Raw genomic sequence first — 20,727 nt, 5'->3', positions numbered from 1 at the left:
CAAATGGCACAATTGTAGGAACATTCCAGGCCCAGGGGGAGTGGGGGTGGGGGGTGGAGGTGATGGAGGGGGGACTAAGCTCCTTGCACTGATACATCCTCACTCCATTTCTGGTTCGATGGTATAAATCCTCCCCTATCTGGGGCCCCAGGCGTGTAGGTGCTTCGACTCTCACACTGAGATAGCACTCTGCACCTGATAAGGCATGACAGGGCAAACATTGTGCTACCCCTGAATATATAGACACCCCCTGCAAGAGAATTGCAGTCGTCATAAACTTTTGACAAACACCACGTCGCTCACGCTATCTCCCCGCACGGCAGGGCAAGGCTTAAATAAGACCTGTCGCCCGACGAATCGCCACCGTGACAGCAGACGCACGGCGATGCAGTGGAGCACAACGAAAGCCCATTCTTGTTCAAAGACCTGGACGTGCTGTCTAAAGGAAGTAGCATCAAAAGCACCCGGGGTGGGGGGTGGGGGGGTTGGGGGGGGGGGGGGGGGGGGGCTTTAGCACAAAGGCAAGTGTATTCAGAGAGGTCACACAGTGCAGCTGCGAAACAAATCCCTGTTCGTACTCACAATGTGGATGCAGTGTTTTACCTCTACGCTGAATGACCCACACATTTTTGTTTATTATTAGAGTTATTGTAGGGTTAGGGTTATTTTTGCTGCTGTTGTTGTTGTTGTTAAAAGGCCTTTCGCTTTTTCACTGGAGGAAATGGCACTAGAGGCTTGAGTGATTGTGGATCAAACTGTCGATGGAGAGAAAGGTCTCCCAAGTATCAGGAGTGAATGACAGACATTGAGCAGGATGTCAGGAGCACCGTACTGCCGTCTGGCAGCTGGACATCTGTCTGCTCTCCTAAGTGCTGATCGAGCTTATGACATGGGTGGTAGCTGACTTGGGCATTTGGTAAAATTGCCTGGGATCAGCGATATTACATAAAAGCACAAACTGCTATGACACATGATGGCTGTGGTGTTGGTTGGTGTGTACCCTGGCCTGTGTATGGTGTGTGTGTGTGTGTGTGTGTGTGTGTGTGTGTGTGTGTGTGTGCGCGTGCGCATCTCACCATGCTCCGGGCCCTTAAGGGCCAGTCTGGTCTGGTGGTGGGGAAGGATCTCCATTTTGACGTGCTCGCACGCACTGGCCAGGAGCTGCGTGGCCTCAGCCAGCGTGCAGTATTCCATACTCGTGCCATCCACTGACAGGATATGGTCACCGGCATGCAGTGCCCCGCACCTGCACACACAATGACATCACTTCCCGTTCAATGGCCTACCTCTCATAGTGCTGTAGTGCGGCTCTGTGAGCAGACCACCTCTCTATAAAATGGCATGGAGGACTGCGAACAGTGTGGTCTCGTGTGTGGGAGATGCGATATCTGCGAAGCGTTAGCTGTTCTCTCCTTGATGCCCCTCCGAGGAGAAACTCCTGAATCATCCGGAGCCGAGCCTGACGGGATGGCCTTCACTCGCTTAGCAGTCTGCCATCTTCATCACTCTTCTGGGCTTTTCTCTCCGCCCCCACTCCAGATGAGTTATTGAATTTCTATAATTAGTCGCTTGTGTTATGCACTTTAAACTTTCACAAAATCTTGTGGGTGGAGTCTCCCTTCCACTCGCCGAATTAATCAGAGGACAGTGCGAGAATAAGGGAGCCTGATGACTTCTCAGTGATGACGTGAGGACGTAAGGTGGTCACGGCCAAGGCTGAGCATGCGTGTGTCGGATGTGTGCTGCGCGAGGGAACGAGTATTGGGGGTGTGGATGTGTGTTGTTTGAGGGGGTAGGGATGTGTGTTTTAGAGGGTGGGATTGTTGGATGTTTGGACAATGGGGTGTGTGTTTTAAGGCTGGGTTTGTTTGTTGTTTGGATGGTGGGGTGTGTGTTGTTTGGAAGGTATTTGTTTGTGTGTGTTTTTTGTGAGTAGGTAAGTTACCTGTCAGCGATGCTGGCTGGCTTGACTTTGTCGATGACGATGACCTGCTTGTTGCAGTACATGGAGGTAGAGAGAGCCACTCCCAGACTGGAGCCCAGAGGTTTGGCCACTTCCACCAGGAGCGGGCCAGAGGCACTGGCTATGGAGTCTGGGAGGGGGAGAGAGTACAAACTGAGAAACAGGGAGAAAGCCACACACGCACACACACACACACACACACACACACACACACACGCACACATGGATGAACACACTCAAACAATGATTCCTACACACACACACACACACACACACACACACACACACCTCATTAGAGTGAGAAGGGCAAGTGGATGGGCCAGCACCTCTAAAAGCCTAACAGAAGTCGTTGCACCTGACGGCTTGGTTAAGGGGGGGGTGCATTAAAAGACCTGATTACACCATACATCTTAAAAACAGAGCAGGTGGAGGAAGTGAACGGAGGCAAATGCACACACTCACACGCGCACACACACACACACGCGCACAAACACACACACACACACGCTCTCCCCATATGCTACCCTACAATTCACCACATGCGCTGGAATCATTTGCTGCCCATTATGATGAGAAACCGCCGCTGTTGCAGCCCACAGTGCAGAGCCAACAGGAGCTGAGGAGGCTCTTTAGTGGGAGGGGGTGTGAGGCTGACAGATATGCACGCACGCACGCACGCACACACACACACACACACACACACAAACACAAACACAGCTAGCATGCACTGGCTTAATGGGTAAAACCAGTGGTCTGACGCAAAGGGTTTTTCTACCGCTTTCCAAAATAACACCTGTCCAAAACAAAAGCCTCGGCGGCGGGAGAATGACGCTTCCCCACAGCGCTGCTCTTTAAAGGGCGCTGGGTCACAGGAGCGGGAGTGCTGCTGGAAGCATCACAGGTGGTCAGGGGCTGAGCTGGGAGTACGCGTTTCCAGTGGCTGGGGGCACACTGGATAAATCCGGTGACGGATGGCGCAGGAAGGCCTCCAAGGCACGACTGTGCAGGACGGAACGGAAACACCATGGCCGTGTCTCCCTGGCAGTCAACCTCGAGCTCCCCCCCACCCACCCCCACCGTCAACGCTCAGCCCCGACCGCTTGAGTCTGCTGATGGTAACTGATGACCGGCGAACGCCATCCGCCGCACAGAACCGCAGGTGCTGAAGATGGTTTCAGTCGCGAGCGTGTCCCGTCTGTAGCAGTCTGATGAGGTGCCGCAAAGTGTCGTCATACCCTGCTACCACTGCTGTGCTACAGCCTGCAGAGGGTCTGCAACTGGAAGCAGAGTGGTGTATTAGCAGAGCACGAAGGTTGTTTATCGTGATTTACATACACCCAGAACATCCTGGTCTCTGGTGGTTCTTCTTAATCAAGGCTTCTTTATTGCACACAAGATGAAAGGGGGAGGGGCAGTATTCAGCTGCCTAAGTGAATTTCAGAGACAATGAGACAGCCAGAGAGGTTCACCAAAGAGAACAGCTTTGGATAAGGAGACAAAAGGCTTCAGTTTATGAGCTTTAGACACCAGCCTAATGAAGCAATCAGAGCAACAAAGACAGCAGAGGAATTGACAAACTGCAGCATTTCCCTGCAGTTAGAACATGACACACAACGAGGTTCAAATGGTGAAAGTGTCCAATCGCCAATGCGACAAATAAATAACAAACAAAAGCAGCAGACAGGAGCCACTAGGGAGCTGTTGGCGGATAGTGCCGTCTGTTTCACTGTCCTGGCACAAGTGGAACCTCGCCACCCTTTCCACCCCCCCCCAATGCACACAGCAGGAGGCAAATCCATCACTTCTGGACCAGAACACAAAGACATCAGGGTGATGCAGCTGGCATCTCCAAACCTTACAACATTTCTCACTCATCTCACTTGCGCCCTCTCTCTCTCTCTCACACACACACACACACACAGGCCAGGGTACAAACCAACCAACACCACAGCGATCATGTGTCATAGCAGTTTGTCTCTCACACACACACACACACACACACACACACACACACACAAATTCTCGCTCACATCCAGCAGGCCAGTACGAAAAGCAATCATTTTTATTCACAATAATAATAAAATTTATAATCATAATTTTGGAAAGCAATCCAAACACGTGTCGGCTTGGCATACAGCTTGAGGAAAGAAGGCGGGACCTTACCCATGATGGACACATCGTACTCGATGAGGAGTGTGGCTTCCTGGCCGCACTGCTTGAGGATGCTCATGGCTTCAGCATGGGAGGTGCCGTGCAGGCGGATGCCGTCGATGCTCAGAAGCCGGTCCCCAGGTTTGATGGTCCCTTCCCTGATGTAGGAGTACACACACACACACACACACACACACACACCCCGACAACACCAGCAGTGGATCTTAAACTTGATCTTGTGCACCAACTCACTCGCCTGTAAAAAACCAAACCTCAAACGTACAGAGGCTCTGTGGGTGTGCCAGCAGGCCCTGTAGCTTTGAAGAGCTGCGTCACTGGAGGAAGTTAACAAAGCCCCCGACCCAGATGGCCATCAGAATGGCTAGCAGCACTCCCTCAAGGGCGCCGCCCTGCCCTCCCAAACATAGACCTTTTAGAAGGAGCAGCATTTGCCACCAGCCTGGTCACATCTCTACCTTAATAACCATGACACAAACCGAGCCTCTGATTAACCCCAGAGGCTGGCTGGGATAAAACTCATCTCCCGCACTTGACCAGTGTGACCAATGTTCATAAGTATCAGCACAGCACTGGATGGGATAAGATTTTTTGAAAAATCCTAATGGAATGTCAGGAGGTCGTGAAAGGGCATTAAGCCGACTCCAGGTCAGAGCTGGACAATTAACGAGGATCTTGGAGCTGTCCGTGACGGCGCCTTTCGCTCAGAGCTCGCACGGAACAAGCACAAAACCTGCATTCCCAGGCTGGTGGAGAATTTCGTGCAGGCTGAGAGGAGCCACGGCACATCCTGCCTGGTGCTGTAACAGGTTGGACCGATACCGCAGTGGCAACTGCATTAGGATGGAGGCAGTAATGTCAGAGGAAGACAAAGAATAGGAGCACTCCGTCAGCGGAAAATGAAATGCCCACACAGAAACGTGAATAGTCAAAGAGCTCCAGCAGGAAGAACGATATGGGCAGGGGCATCACGAGAATAAAAGAACAAGCTCCCGGGCAGGGTGGGGTGTTGGGGAGGGATGCACACATATATACATAATAGTGCTGAAGTCTTTAACATGGAGATGACTGGCTCACCTGTCAGCAGGGCCTCCGGGTCTGACAGTCGTTATGGTAACTGGGCGAGATTTGTTCCTGTCTTCATGGGCGCCCCCTATGAGGAAACGCAACACATTAGCACTTCTCCCAATTGTGCCGATAAACATATTTTGTGTGCTCTTGCGAGCGAATGTTTACTGCAGATACATTTTGCACGCAGCATCCACAGCGCTGAGACCCAATATTTCAGCGCTGCTAAATAGAAGCTATTTACTTAAAATGCAGGGTATATTTCAAATAGACGTTTTCACATTTTCTCATTCTAAAAGGATGCATAACTTTGGAAAACTGTGGCTTGCTAAATCCTGGGATAACATCATATCCTTACAGAGGCGTTCAAAAAAGATGATATAATCATGTCACTTCTTTGAACTATATTTAGGCAAAAAAGGAAACTGCGCTATTTTCTTTCTGCCATCAAAGGATCTCCTCACTCTGGATATGGCTGAGATGTGCCTCGTTTTGCTTTAAGCCCCAACTGCAGTTCAGTAAATATGAATAAACTGCACACAGTAAGCCCATCATTTTTTTTATGATGTTCCAAGCCATTCCCACCTGCTATCGGAAGCCTGGGACTGTGGGAGGAGAACGGCACTGGTAGCACACCTTCTGTTTGATGTATATATGAATCAAATAAACCTGCTCGGAGGTGTAGGAATCAGAGGGCCCACTGCGACCTACAGGGATCACAGAACCTTCTTCCCCCTGCCCAGTGTCACTGTGCTTAAACCTTTACACTGGAGGCAAAATTGTTTTCACAGTGTCCCTCATAAGCAAAGGTGGGGAAAAAAGTTTTAAAAGTATTTTAAATACATGCTCAAAAGTACTGAACAAATAAACAAGCAAACAAAAACAAAAAATGGTCCATGGCTGCTGGGCAATAAAGTCTCACAATCACAGATGAAAGACTCTTTTGATGGGTCCTTCCAAGTCAAGGGCAACTCTGCGACTGAGAGAGCCAGCCAGCTGCTTCTTTCTGGAGTCCACCATTGTGTAGTACCGCCGCAGCTATATAATGCATTCTCAATGTCTTAAACATAAAACCTTAAACATGAGTCACTTATCCTAAGAGTTGTGCAAATTCTTATGTATATGCAGCTGTGTTGAGAAAGTCACATGCCTATTGTTAACTGGCTTGCCAATAAAAAAACTTGAATGTTTTTTACTAAACACAAGATGAGATTTCCATCCAGAAAAGAATGGACTAACAAAACAAAGTTGTGGATAATAATTTATAATCACACGTTGTTTAATTATTAGTTTAATTCTCAAAAGTGTATGTAATATGGCTCAACACAGCCAGTAATTAAGGTTATTATGAATAACAGTGGATAACAGTAGTTTTGCATTAACGTTGTACTATAATGGAATTACTTGTTAAATCTATTAGCTCAATGAAGTAATTACTGGTTGTACACATAAATGTACACACACATAAAAGGCTTCTTAAGGCTTGTGCATCTGTCATCTCTTCCTCCTTATTCCACATAACCAATCTGGCTCTGTCCCCAAGACCCTTAAAATAGCTGCAGTTACTCCCATTCATAAGAAACCTGGCCTTGACCCAACCTGCCGTGCAAGTTATAGACCCAGTTTTGGCCTTCCTTTTTTTAGTCAAAGTGATGGAACTGTGGTAGCTGCCTGACGTCAGACATTTCTCACAATACAGTCTTTATGAGCCTTTTTAAACAGGTTTCTCTACTCAACACGGCACTGCATCTGCCTTTGAACGATTTGTAAATGACCTTCTGCTCACTGCTAATAACAGTCACATTAATATTCTTCTTCTTGCTCTGCATGCTGCATTCGATTCTAATTGATGATGATGTTCTCCTCTCATCCCTCTTCCATCAGCATATCAGGAACAGGATTGGATTATTGGTTTCGTTCACACCTCACGCACAGACCACAGTATGTTGCTATTGACGATGATCCCCTACAGCACCTACGGCTCAGGGATCAGTTCTTGGTCTGCTCCTTTTCATTCTTTACATGACACTGTTTGGTCAGATTATCTGTAGGCACAATCTAAATTTCCATTGTTATGCTGATTTATTTGTGGCATTATGTAAAATGAATCAGAAAACCTTAAGAGTGCATGCTTGATAAGGTTAATCACTTGGCAGTGTATCTGTCAGTGAAGCTAATGGTTTGACTTTGACATTAGCGTTCCACATGAAGGAAAACAGCACAAATTAACAGAGTAACATAATACACACAAATCAAAAATGTATATACATTTACCAAAGAAGTGGCTGAGAGTATCAGAAAAAAGTGATATCTGAGGGGTTCCAAAACACCAAAGTTTTTTGGTGACTTTGTGCGAGGTCCCCCGAGACTGCAGCCGGAGATAACTCAACATCTGCAAATACGATTGGAGTGCAATAAAAAAAATGACAAGTAACAACTTCCTGGATTAGTTAAATAAAGGCTAGGACAAAATATTAATTCTCTCGTTTTAAATTGAACTTTAAATTCAAAAGTGGGATTTAAAGCTGAAAAGGGCACATGGGCTTAATGGGTAGTTACCCTGAATGTCGCCAAAGAAGACTCTTAGCGAACAAGTCTGGAAACGGTACTAACGGGTTATTAATTATGAAAGCCGCAGACCTGGTGTCATGCAGACATTTGTTCCCTACTGCCAGTATTCACATGCAACACTACAACTCAGAGAATCCTGAGAATGGCTAAGAGGAGCAATCATCCAATCATCTGACACTCTTGCTCCTCATCACTGGATTACTAACATACAAACCCATCCAGATATGTTAGCATAAAATTCTAATAGAATGCATCCATGAATTCAACTTCTTACAATTAAATACAGAACGAACTGAAGTGCTGTTAGTTACGTAAACTTGCTTCTGAAATGTCTACACTACTGATATAGTCAATGTGAGGCCCACAACCACTGCTAGAAATCTTGGCATGCAGTTCGATTCCTCGCTCACTTTTATGTGACTAATTCGCTTGGCCTTTTTCCATTTTCGTGACGTGGCATGCCTCCAGCCACTACTCACACTTAGTGATGCCTTCATATTTTCTTACATTGATTATTGTAACTCCCTTTTTATTGGTCTTCCAGCTAAAATCATTAACAAACTCCATTTTATTCAAAAGTCAGCAGCTGGTGTGAATCTGCACACATCATCAGTACTGATGAGCTGTACTGGTCACCGTAGAATCCCGTATCCAATAGAAAATACTCCTGACTACATTCAAAGCCCTTCATTGGCTCCTGCTCATCTTGTGGAGCTCCATCCCTACCACTTGCCTGCTTCTCTCACATACTGTAACAGCTGCCTACTTACAGTCCCTTATACTAAACTCTGGAAGTCTCTACCCCTCTCTATGAAACTGCGCTGGTCATTCCACCATTAAGTCTCTACTGAAGACTTTCCTCGTAACAATATTTTTGTCTTTAAATGTTGTTACATTTTAAAATAGTGATACAGGAGACTTGGAGTGCACGTACCTCTGATGACAAACCCAAATGTGTTGCCCTCTTTGTGCAGTGTCACCTCAACATTTTTAAACATCACTCCTGAACCTTGAACAGCTGTGGGGAGAGAAAACAATGGCACCAGAAAACACGTCAGCTGTAGGACGCTTTTACTGTAAGAGGCTCCCACCCTAATCCCTATTCCAACAGAAAAAGTCTTTATTACCATTAACTGATGGTTAAACATAAGACAGCTTATACTTTCCTATGTTGCAATTAAATATGAATAGCATTTCAGGTTATTATGGTCAAATAAAAACATGCTCAATATATAAGGCATCTGCTTTAAAAGTCCACTGTAGATCAACATTTCACCATGCAATGTCACGGCAACTCTAAAGACTAATGGGGAACTCACAAACAGGCGGGAGCTCGTATTCCACCTCCAGAACGACCCTCTCGCCCACGTTCTTCAACAGACTAATGATCTCGTCATGGCGGAACTTGGTCAGATTGATGCCGTTCACGGACTTAATGTAGTCTCCGACATTCAGCTGGTCACTTCTACGTGAGAAGAGAGGGCCAATAAGGGAGGAGAAACCAACAAACGGTGATTGAAAGAGAGAGGGGAGAAAAAGAAAGGTGCAAATTTGGGGCAATGTGAGGTGAGAGGAAAGAGAGGGAGGCAGAGAGAGAGGTAAAAAGAGAGATGATTGAGCCAGGTGCAACAAGGAGCTTTGATAGCAGTCTGAGAAGATGAATAAAGGACTTTGTTCTGAGGAATCATCCACTGAGGAGACTCTCCCTCTCTCTCACAGGCGCACACACACACACACACACACACACACACACACACACACACACATTTGAAAGCCCTCCAATTCTTAGCAGATTGTTGACAGATATGAAAAAGCAAGTGTGATTTGGAGCAGCTATTTCCAGTGTTTTCAGATCTACAGAGTAAAGGGCTCAGGGTTCCATGTTAACTCAGTTCTTGCGCAGTGTGATATCTCCATTTTTAAGCATTAACAAAACGCACGGATAAACACAAAAACACGCTAATTAAAGCAGCCAAACAACATAAAAACAAATCCAGGTTTGTGTCTACAGTGGAAAACACACTTGTAAAGGAATAAAACAGTACATGTGCATGAGATCCTGTTGCGTGTGATTTGTGTGATACAGCCCCTCACTGAGCCAGAGCTGATGATGTGTATGATGAAATGTGTGTGTGTGTGAGGAGGTGACCTCTGGGTGCGTGTTGGGCAGTCTGCATGCACTCCCAGCTCTGCTCTCTCCCCGCGCACAGTATTGCTGAAGCCCAGTAATTTGCCTGGAACACAGCCATCAAAACGCAGCCCTGACTGGCCAACCCGGGACCGTGAGCCTACCTGGCCGCGATGCCGCCCTGCCGGAGGTTGGAGACGCGGGGCTTGCCGTCCTTGTCCACGCCGCCGGAGACGGTCAGGCCCAGGGTGGTGCCCTCCTTCTTCATCAACTCCACCACGCTGGAGCTCTTGAACTCATCTGTGGGGGAGCAGGAGGAGGAGGGAGGAGGTGAGGAGGAGGAGCAGCGCTGGCAGGAGGCGAGCAGCGCGCAGGGGCAGAGGAGGCCGCCGGCCGCCATGCTGGGCCCGTCTGCACCGCACCGAGCTCAGGGGGGGAGAGCGGACATCCGGACGCAGACGGTCCCAGCCCAGCACCTCAGCCGAAGAACCAGTCTGAGCCTCTATTGCCTTTTCTCTCTCGCTCTCACTCACTCACACACACTTTCACACACACAACTGCCCTTTTATAGCTCTGACCAGTAATTAGAGAAACACTCAAGAGGATTGAGGCAGAGAGGGAGAGGGAGAAAGAAGGAGACAAAGAGAGAGGAAGAGCGCAAAGAGACACAAAGAGAAGACAGAGAATCGAGAATTTTGAGGAAATGGAGAGACAGGAGTAAAGAGAACAGTGGAGAGTTGTGAGACAGCAATACTGCCCAGGAATAAAAGGGGGGACGAAGACGTGAGGCAGCATGAATTTCTCTCTCTCTCTCTCTCTCTCCCTCTCTTTCTTTCCCACCCCCCCTCATTTATTGCTGGTCAGGCAGACACGTCCACCTCCTCTCCACTCCATCGACATGCTGTCATTCAATCCCTCCCTGATATCATCAAAGCTACATTACACAGGCGGAGGAGCACTCACTGTCGGCAACCCCCAACCTCCAGCTCCTTCAACCGGCGTCAAACACAAAGTTCTGCCTCACTTCTCTCCCATCTTCAGGGGACGAGGGAGCACACTTCTCTCACTCTTCCCCGTGCTCCTGCAGTAGAGTGGCAGTGAGGGGACGACGCGGCCTTGCATACCCTTCAGGCTGCAGATGGAACAGTCGTGCTGAAGTTCGTGCTGCAGGGGGGATGCTAATAAACGTCACACTGGCTGCGAGGGGAGCGGAGCTGCTGCTGTTCCTGCCGTAATTAACCATGTGAGTGAGAAGCTGACGGGCGTGCATTTCCCAGCCTCACGGCGCAGTGCAGTTCACTTCAGGAAGAGACACTCTCAAATTAGATCACCGACACCACAGATCACTTTAACACCATGAATGTCACTTTTTGTTAGAATGTCACTTTTTATGAACCCTACAATGAGTGGACATCTATAATAATGGCATCCTTGGAATATGTCCATTAGCTATCAGTCATTTTTATTTCGCTTAAATCCACATGTGGAATGAGAATCGCAAAGACTCACTGAGTCACGCTGGTGGACACGGTAGTGTGAGCTCAGCCATGGTGGGGCAGATTCTTAATGTCCCTCATCCTAAACGGGGCCATGGTGGGGTGTGGGGTTAGGACGTCGAGAGGGGGTCAGTGGGTTGGTCCACGTTTCAGCTGCCGTGAAGGGGCAGAATACTGAGAGCAGTGTCACAGCGCTACAGCCTGTCCAAAGCTAAACTAACGTTTTATAGGAATACCCCGGAGCAACAAATTGCCCGTGTGTGTTTGCGCCAGAGAGATTCTGGCAATGACAGGAAATATACATGCCATCCTAATGATAAATCGGCCAAAATATTCAATGAGGAAAGTGATGAGTTTTGATCCAACACGTGGATCTAGCAGGTTGATGCATGCCAACATTTGGCTGTCATTTATGAAAGAAGTGTCTTCGGTTTGCCTTCTGATTTCATCTAATAATTTGTTTAACATAACTATTCTATTCTGATTTTTCAGACATTTAATTACAGAAGTACAAATGCAACTGTCCTAGACCCTCCTTTCATCTGAATGAGGTGACTGTGAGACTGTCATAGGGTATGTGACAATACCAAATTAAGCCCAAAAACAAACAATTACATTTTCAATAATCATAATATAAAAAGCAAAGTTCCATTGCTCCAAATGGTTGCTGTCTCATCGTTTAAAACTCCTATTAGTACAACGAGACTACTGTGGTACCTCCACACTTCACACCTTCACACTAGTGGGAGATTCCTGTGGGGCAGCACATGCCCTGTCCGAGCCAAACACGGCACGTTCGGGCATCACCCAGCAGGAAGCAGAGGGCTCATACCGGGCAAACTGCCTAGCACACGCAGCGGGGGCCAGGCAATATCCCGACCCTGAGCTTCAGGAGTCAGAACACATGGACTGATGCTGTGCTATCACTATGAATCTCAGCGTCGACTGTCTGGAAAGAGCACGGCTTTCAATTCGCTGAAGGTTCAGCCCAATATTCTGGCTGTGGCCCCAGGGACAGACCCCTGGCACGGGGCTGAGGTGGAGGTGTAACTGCTGGCTTCATCGGGGCAGTGCAGAGCATGATAAGTTCATCCCATCGCTTGCTCCTGGTATGGCTCTGTTCTATTTCAGCACTTCCTTCCTTTCCATTCAGCCGTTTTTCTCTCTCTCTCTCTCTCTCTCTCTCTCTCTCTCTCTCTCTCCTAGGTAATCTCCTAGCTGCCTGTCAGCGTTACTACGGTGACCAGGCTGGGCATGATGGCTTTTTTTTGTGACATGAAAGATGATGGAGAAGAACAATAAATGGTGGCTGACCGCTACTGACCGCTCAGACAGACCGACCTGGCAATCAGAGAGGGAGGGGGGAGTTAGGCAAAGAAAGAGAAATGGGTGCGAGGAAGAAAGGAAGTGCTTAATTAATGACTCTGTCTGTGAGCTGTAATGATCAGGTCTAAATCATATGACGACTTTGCTGGGGTCTGTGCTACCAATGCGCGGGCGAAGGGCAGGCGGGGACAGCCTGCAGATGTATAAATCTCATCTAATGGCACTGATAACATACACCATTTAACAATACAGTTTAATCTCCCTCGATTTTTGCCTCACTGTGCAAATGCAGCCGAAGGAAGCTGAAGAAAGCACAGCCCACTTCAGAAAGGAGCCCTGGGTGAATATGAACCATCTTTATCACAACCATCTTTTGACAAATTGCATGTGTCAGGGCCAGTTTTTAATGGTTATTTCTCACTGATATTTAGCATGATCACGAGCTTAGAAGATACATGACAGCAATATGAATTTCCCAAACCCCATTACAAAGGCAACAGGATAAAAGAAAGCAATGTTATAACACCGGCAATGCTAGTATAATTTCTATATTACCACAATTACCATACCATCAAAGACCTGCAGAACTCATTCATGACATCAAATTAAAAACTGAAAGTGACAATTTTCTGTTGGGGGCTAAAAGTTAAGATGTAATTTGATAATTAATTGTCACTTTGTTTATATTCAATCATGTACAGGCTAGACCTTATTAAAACCGAATCTTACAGCTCCCATTCCAGTGCATTTATAAAGCTGTCCATACTCACTGGAAATTCAGTGATGAGGTCATTATAGTTCATTTCCATGTTAATGTAATAATTTTACAGCAGCAAGTGAGAACAGCCGTCCTACATCATGAGCAGAAAGGACTCTATACATACATACATACATACATACATACATACATAGCTATAGTGCACACGCACATGCACGCACGCACGCACACACACACACACACACACGGAAGTGCAAAAGTCACAAGTATGAGACTAGAGTGAAGTTCTATGATGAATTACATTTGAATCTCACTAAATGATTTTTGAACTGAATCAGCAGATTGGAAAAGTGCTTATTTGTATGTACATAGTATCCTCCTGAATTAGTAGAACTGTAATTAGATCAATCTATGCTTGGCAGGAAATCAGAGTAAAACAACACACTTTGTTTACTAAGTAATAATGCATTCATTTTCTTATCAGTTTTACTAAAATAGAACTAGAAGGATGTTATATTGTTTCTTATGTTGCATATTTTAACCTCTTCAACTCTTTCAGCTTTATTATCAGTTATTAATTTTAAGGCATATTATTCAGTAAATGCTATGAATTATTCAGTAACTACAGTGAAACCTATATGAAAGGTTTATATGTTAATGAATGAGGAATACAAGTCATGTGTCACCAACTAGAATCTAAAAACTGCATGACAACTTGGGCAGGTTGCCAGGGCCTGAATGGGAGAAAGTTCTCTGGGTTCTACTCACAAAGCACTTCACCACAGGCCAAGAGCTGGCCAATCTCCATTCAGGCCGGAAGGCCAAGATCAGTGGAGTTTATTGACCTCCACACCTAATCCCAGTGATCTCCATGTCTTCTTAGGAAGAGGACAACCACAAGTACACCTGCACCACCCACAACATGATGGAGCTACTGAGTACAGCATTATCACGACCTTAAAGTAAATTACTATTCATTATAAGCCATTTTCTTACTATGGCTGGAGCTGACAACTATAGTTAGCCACAGTACACTAACTGCAGCGCTGTATGGTTAAAACAAACAGCCTTATCTCGCCTTCGATTCAACAGGGGGAACATCACCACCTGTGATTCATCATCTCGCTCAACTGGGTCATGAGATTGCTCATAAACCACTGGGTCACACCAGCTTGGAGATGGAGCCTTGCAAAACACCGGAGAAGCGCCGGGGGCTCGTCTGCTTAGGTGCAGCCGTGACGCTTATGAGCGGTCGAGGAAGCATTTGGCTACACGGGCCAGACTAACTGCCACTGTCCATGAGCTGTGAAGGCCAAAGGGTCCGCGCTGATTGAGACATGCTTCATGTTGCCACACGCTGGGCCCTTGGCCAGAAAAGAGTGCCTCCAGCAGAGGGAGGCCCAGCTACACACAGCTGGCCTGGAAGGCCAAGCGCCAGCGAGTGACTGCTTGTTTATCACGAGGGCATCAGGTGGGCCCACAGGGGACACGGGGCGTGCCAATCGCACAGTCGTGACAGCCTCTGGCCCCAGGTGGAGACTCCCAACCAGCCCTCTGCACAAGGACGTTTCAATTCAGGACCAAATCAAAGAGACCCTGGACACAATCGCCACAGAGTCCCCACAAAGGAGCTTTTCAAATGACTTCAATCAATGCACATTACAGGGTGAACTACAGGCTACAGGCTCATGAAGCACTGTGTTGGTACCTGGTAACAGACTGTAACAAGTATGTGGACATGCTGACACTCCGAAGACATTACTAATAAATGGTTTTGGCTTAAGGACAATATCACAATGTCCCTACTCAACAATACACTCCCTGTTATTAGGGGCGTAACAATACATTGATTCTGACTGAGGCATCAATTCTAATTGCTATGATGTAATTCTATGGATCCAATGTAAATACATATCATTTTAATACTACATAGCCAATAAAACATTTCAGGGTTTATTAAAATTCCTTCTCCTGTGTCATGGGCAGAACGATAATAATCATTGTTGATGGTGGACAGCAGACAGATTATTTATTTAAAATCTTAATACAAGCAGTGCTTAATAAATGTTTACCGTCACCCTGATTTTAGTGGAGATATCAAAATAAAAAGGTAAAGTTTGTTTGCATCGATCATATTACTGAGAGCAATCGCATTCTATCGTACCATTCGAAATGTCACAAAATATTAAATGTGCAAACTGAAATTGTATCATATTGTGGCCAAGTCTAGGGATGCTGACCCCAGCTCTGGCTCTGCCCACCATCATGCTGTTAGGTTGCAGCACACTGCTTTGAAAATGCTGAATTGTTTAGAGAGAAGCACTTCCTCAAACTCCCAACTCTCCTAAACCTTCTCTAGACCTCTCCTATACTAGTATATTTTTCTCTGCTCTGTCTGAAACATTTTTCTCTCTCTCTGGCACGCACGCACACACTTCATTCCTCATTTACTCAGTGCTAACATTGCATTTATATACAAGAGTATCCTACAGGGATCCAGTAAGGAAGAGAGTAGCTCACAGACAAGTCTATTGGTGCATGTGTGAAGAGTTCATTTCTTTGTCCAGAGTGCTGGCTAAGCTTCTAGATACTTCCAGAATGCCTCATCTCTCTTTTATGTTTGCTTGAAGAGCAGGTTATAATTTTCTGAAAGCACAGATGTCTGGGGAGGGAGGGGGTGCATTCATTTACACAATCACACTCTGCAGTCTGAGGCAACAATATTTTAATTCTGCCATGCATATTCAAGTAAAATTGTGGTAGCTAAGTTTAGGTTGTGACCTGTAGTGGAATTATCATTTGAGAACTGTCAAATGGCTGTAGTGGTTTGGCCAAAGTATTGGGGGGAGGGGGGGTGGGCTACATGCCTTGTGTTTCGGAAAAATCCTTTTTCTTGGTTTTCTAAAGTGGAGTGCGTGATCTGTAACTGGGAAGAGATCTCTCCGCTACTCTCCCACTCTTGATGCATCCAAACACCCTCCGGATTTCCCGAGGATTTTGCCGAGGGCATCGGAAGGAGAATTCTGGAGCTCCACCCTTCCCGAGCGTCAGCGACGCATTTGTACACTCACGTGGTGTCTGGTGAGGTGTCGGGCGGCAGGGCTTTGTGTGTAGCGGAGGAGGCCAGCTCTCTGCACCTACCACAGCAGTCACACCCAGCACGCTGAAAACAATCAACCCACCTACACCTACTGAGCACAGCAGGGGCCTTCAGGGAAACTTCACTCCCCTCAGCCCCAACCTCCGTTCTGCTGAACCCCAGAAGTCAGTTTGCATTAAAAAACCCATTTTTAATAAGTGATCCTTGCAAATGGAATCATTATTTGGCTCATGAGTAGGCAAAAATGACAATACAGCATAAATAAGCAAATGGGAACACGTCACTGCTTAGACCTAAAACACAAGTCAGTGCACTTGGGCACCGAGTCCCAATCAGTTGCTAATGCAGCAATAGGGACAGAGCACTTTATTAATGCATGTGCAAGGTCTTAGCTAAGCAGCAGAAATGCTAGAAGGAAAAAGGATTCCACATTCTATAAATCAACCCAATGCAAAAGGATCAGAAAGGCAAAAAGTGCTTTTAACCAGGAAAAGAGCCAAAAGATCTTGAAGGCAGAAAAACACCTCCCAAAGAATAAATGTAGATGCTACATTTCATATCATTAGATATGAAGCTATGAATTTGCACACAGGGCACAGGGCATTAAATCAGCTCTCTAATTTGTGTTGAGAAGGGCAACACAACGAATTCAATAAGCATAACACTCCTCCTACACACGTTCTTTGATGGTACACTGCAAACACTGACAGACAGTATGCCCCAGCCTTCTGATCACTTATTAAGCTGACACCCAATATCGAACTGAACACTGTGTTTCACACCACCGCCCCTGCCCAGGCACTGACAGCGTAGAACACGGCTCCGCAGCGCCGGCAGTACAAACTGTGACTAATCTCTCTTCAATTGGTAGGTGCAAAGCACTACTCCAAAAAAAAGCCCAAGCCCGCAGGCTATCGCTACGTCCGGACGCTGGCCGGGGAACGCAGCCATAAGCTTATAGCCATAAGCTATAAGCTAACTGCTTCTGAAGACAGGTTTGATGTGCTTGGCACCTTCTACTGGGAAATTAAACCACATGCATGCAAACACGAACACACACACACACACACACACACACACACACACACACTCTAGTTTATATACACAAACACACAAATGCACACACAATCTCACCCACAGACAGCTTTCCACCATATGGAGTTTTAAAAGGTAGAGGCATCTCACTTCTCACGAAAGGAGGCAGGTGGGTGGGGGCAGGGATTCAGAATCTGCTTCGCTGCCCTCGATGCAGATAAGAAGTCCATACTATACACATGACTGACTCTTGACCTTTTAAAAAATAGTATTACTAATTTAAATTTTACCTGTGATGGTGGATGACACAAAAGCAGTTTGCGAAAAAGCCATTGTTAGGCCTGTGTCTTAAAACAACTGTACAAACCAACAGCAACAAAATATACAGACTATTAGCAAACTGATTTCGATAAAATAGTTGTCTGGTGTAGCAGGTTCATGTGAGGTGAAAGGTTACAGTGGATACCTGGAATACTCTGTCTTCTGATGGCGAGAGCGCCATCTGGTGGTCTGGAGGGGTTGGAGTGTTTGGTGTAGGGCCCCTCATCTATAATACACAAAGAGAAAAATAATCCTCATCAGTATAGCAACAATCTTACAAATGCATGCACGCATGAATGCACGGACACACACACACACACACACACACACACACACACAGTGTTCTTAGACTGATGCCTCACACAACCAGTAGCTGCTTGACATCACAGGAGCCTTCACGTCCATGTATTTATGCGAATACCCCCACACATGCTTGACACATTCTTGTTATCTCACTCACAGAAACCAGCAGCTTCACACATATGCAGACACGCACTTGCATGCACGCATACACACACGGATACGCACATCTGGGCTACACAGTGGCAAATGCCAGGGACGATTAGCACCCTCAGCTCACACAGGGAACAGACCGAACATCAGGCTGCTGGTTCCTGGTGGAGATGCAGAGTGAGAGAGCGTGTGTGTGTGTGTGTGTGTGTGTGTGTGTGTGTGTGTGTGTGTGTGTCTAGTGCTGCTGGCCACCAGGTGCATTACAGCACATGCTCCAGCTTTGAACCCCAGCTCTGAGCTCAGGGCAGCTGGAGTAATGGCACTCTCTGTGACGGACCTGGAGCAGGGCTTTGACTTACCTGACTGCAGCACAGCAGGACGCAGCTCATTTATTACATACAGGCAGAGAGGCGGACCTGCCGCTGTTTGAACTGTAGGCCTCGTGAAAATGACCATATGTCCTAACAGGCAGCAGACGGAGAGACTCAGACAACAGCCCAAGGGCTTGTGCAAACCACACACATTTAAGTATGCATCATAGAGGTATGTAAACACAGACACAAGTAATATATGCTGTTGGAAAATATTCCTGCGGGCTGGTAGAGGAGGAAAGGACAAGGACACGCATGAGTGAGCGCGCGCGCACATCCTCCCAGCAAAGTTTCGGATCACATAAGCAGCATTTAAATGACGACCAATAGGCCCGTGACATCCGTATCTCACAGCCACAGCTGGAGGGTAACATATTCTGATTCTCCTTTCAGCCTTTTCCTGAAACTGCACTGTAGTCAGAAGTGCCTGGGTCCTGAGTCACAGCACTGTCCTGAGTCACGAGGGGCCTCAAGAATTAAAAAAAGGGAAGAAGAAAGTAAGAAAAAACAACACAACACATGTTGAACTCTCTCGACTTCTCAGCCTCGGATTCCCCAACCGCCATCTCGTCTCTCGCCAATAATCCTGTGATCATCCCGCAAAGAGGGAAGCTCCGGGCCTAATCCCAGATGATCCCAAATGCAGATGAGAACCTGGAGGTTCTATTTGCTGCTGAAGTTGGAGAGAAAAGTGCCGAGTCATTGCTCAGCGAAGGCGCCGAGTGTGGTGGCCGAGGCAGCCGCAGCTGTGTGCTGAACACACTCGGCACCGTCTCCAGTGGCTGATCATCGTGGGACAGCATCCAAGTAGTAAAGCCACTTCGCACATTTCTACAAACCAGCATGAAGAACCTGCAGACATTGCCTGCAGATTCAGACACAGAGGTCTGTCCGCAGTTCCTTTTCTTCCTTTAGTCAAACCAGCGAGGAACACAGACTCCACCTGGGACGTGCTCCGAGGGCTTCGCGACCCGGCAGCCAGGACGACCCGCCTCCAGTTGCTACGGAGGCCAGCGCCGGCGTAAACCTGTGCAAAACGTATTGCGATGTCAGTTTATTGTGGGCTTTAATAAGCGTCAGGATGACTTCTCCAAACGGGACTGCAAGCCCACCTCAGCAACAGGGGGAGCAGCTTCATCGGGGGTTACATCTGACACCACGGCGTCATTTAGTTGCAACCGATAAAGCAAGCAGGCGGGATTTGGTCATCGGCACGCGACTTCACAGCGATCGTGCGGAACGATGGGAGGGCTAAAGCACAGAGCCACGGGTCTGGCTTTATGGGAAAAAGTCTCTCTCTTTGGTAGCAGACAGACGTGTTACAGAGCCACACCGTCAGATTAATTTCAACCTTAAGCTTGAAAGGAAAAATGAGAGGCAGGACGTCTCGAGCACACAGAACATCTGTGGATCTGTCCGTTCGCCTCTGGGAGAGAGGGAGAGAGACAGAGCGAGACAGAGCGAGACAGAGCGAGCCAGAGAAAGAAAAGGTGAAAGAGAGCCGCCTGTGTCTAAGGACCTCAGAGCAGCAGGGCTTTTATAGGAGCTCAGGATGCTGGCACCTGTTAACTGCACGCCTCTCCTCTTTTTAATAAGAGCTTTTCAGAATGAGCTTGTGCGTCTCTCCCTCGGAGTACTGAAATAAACACACTAAAACATTCATTTCAAAACACTTGCGCGGAACGGTAGGGAAAAGAAAAAGATGGAGCGTTTTCCACATGCCAAGGTCCACGGCGGGAAACGCATTTGATAGAAAACTGCACATGCACCAAGCCCAGTCACAAATCAAGGAAGGGCCTTGCCTAAAATTCCAGAGGACATTACTCGCCCGTGTCGGCAGGGACACATCCATCCCCCTTGTGGTTCTCTCTGCCGGCTGACAGGGCCGTATGTCTCTGGACATGCAGATGAGACGTCCTGGGCTGGAGGGCTCGGCGTGGCACGGCGCGATCGATGCGGGGCTGAGTGTTTACCAACGTCCCCCCTTAGTCATCGTCATGCGCGATGA

At 47.2% G+C, this 20,727-nt stretch overlaps 1 protein-coding gene across 6 annotated transcripts in view; it reads right to left on the bottom strand.

Moving 5' to 3' along the window:
- Positions 1-20,727, bottom strand: part of grip1 (glutamate receptor interacting protein 1) — a 185,672-nt gene that overhangs the window by 36,170 nt on the left and 128,775 nt on the right. For 5 of the 6 annotated variants that reach the window (XM_035528228.1, XM_035528229.1, XM_035528226.1 and 2 more), the window contains 8 exons: positions 18,041-18,121; positions 10,064-10,199; positions 9,091-9,236; positions 8,706-8,789; positions 5,210-5,285; positions 4,127-4,272; positions 1,946-2,093; positions 1,077-1,246 (listed from right to left, as the gene is read on the bottom strand). In XM_035528228.1, the coding sequence (XP_035384121.1) occupies positions 1,077-1,246; positions 1,946-2,093; positions 4,127-4,272; positions 5,210-5,285; positions 8,706-8,789; positions 9,091-9,236; positions 10,064-10,199; positions 18,041-18,121 (987 nt within the window). Of the gene's footprint in view, positions 1-1,076; positions 1,247-1,945; positions 2,094-3,060; positions 3,230-4,126; positions 4,273-5,209; positions 5,286-8,705; positions 8,790-9,090; positions 9,237-10,063; positions 10,200-18,040; positions 18,122-20,727 lie in introns of those variants that run through there. The other variant, XM_035528231.1, reaches the window with a different exon arrangement.

This window comes from Electrophorus electricus, chromosome 7 (assembly GCF_013358815.1).
Source record: "Electrophorus electricus isolate fEleEle1 chromosome 7, fEleEle1.pri, whole genome shotgun sequence".
Taxonomy (NCBI): domain Eukaryota; kingdom Metazoa; phylum Chordata; class Actinopteri; order Gymnotiformes; family Gymnotidae; genus Electrophorus; species Electrophorus electricus.
The sequence above is the reverse complement of the archived record's forward strand: the minus strand, read 5'-3'. Positions and strand labels throughout refer to the sequence as shown.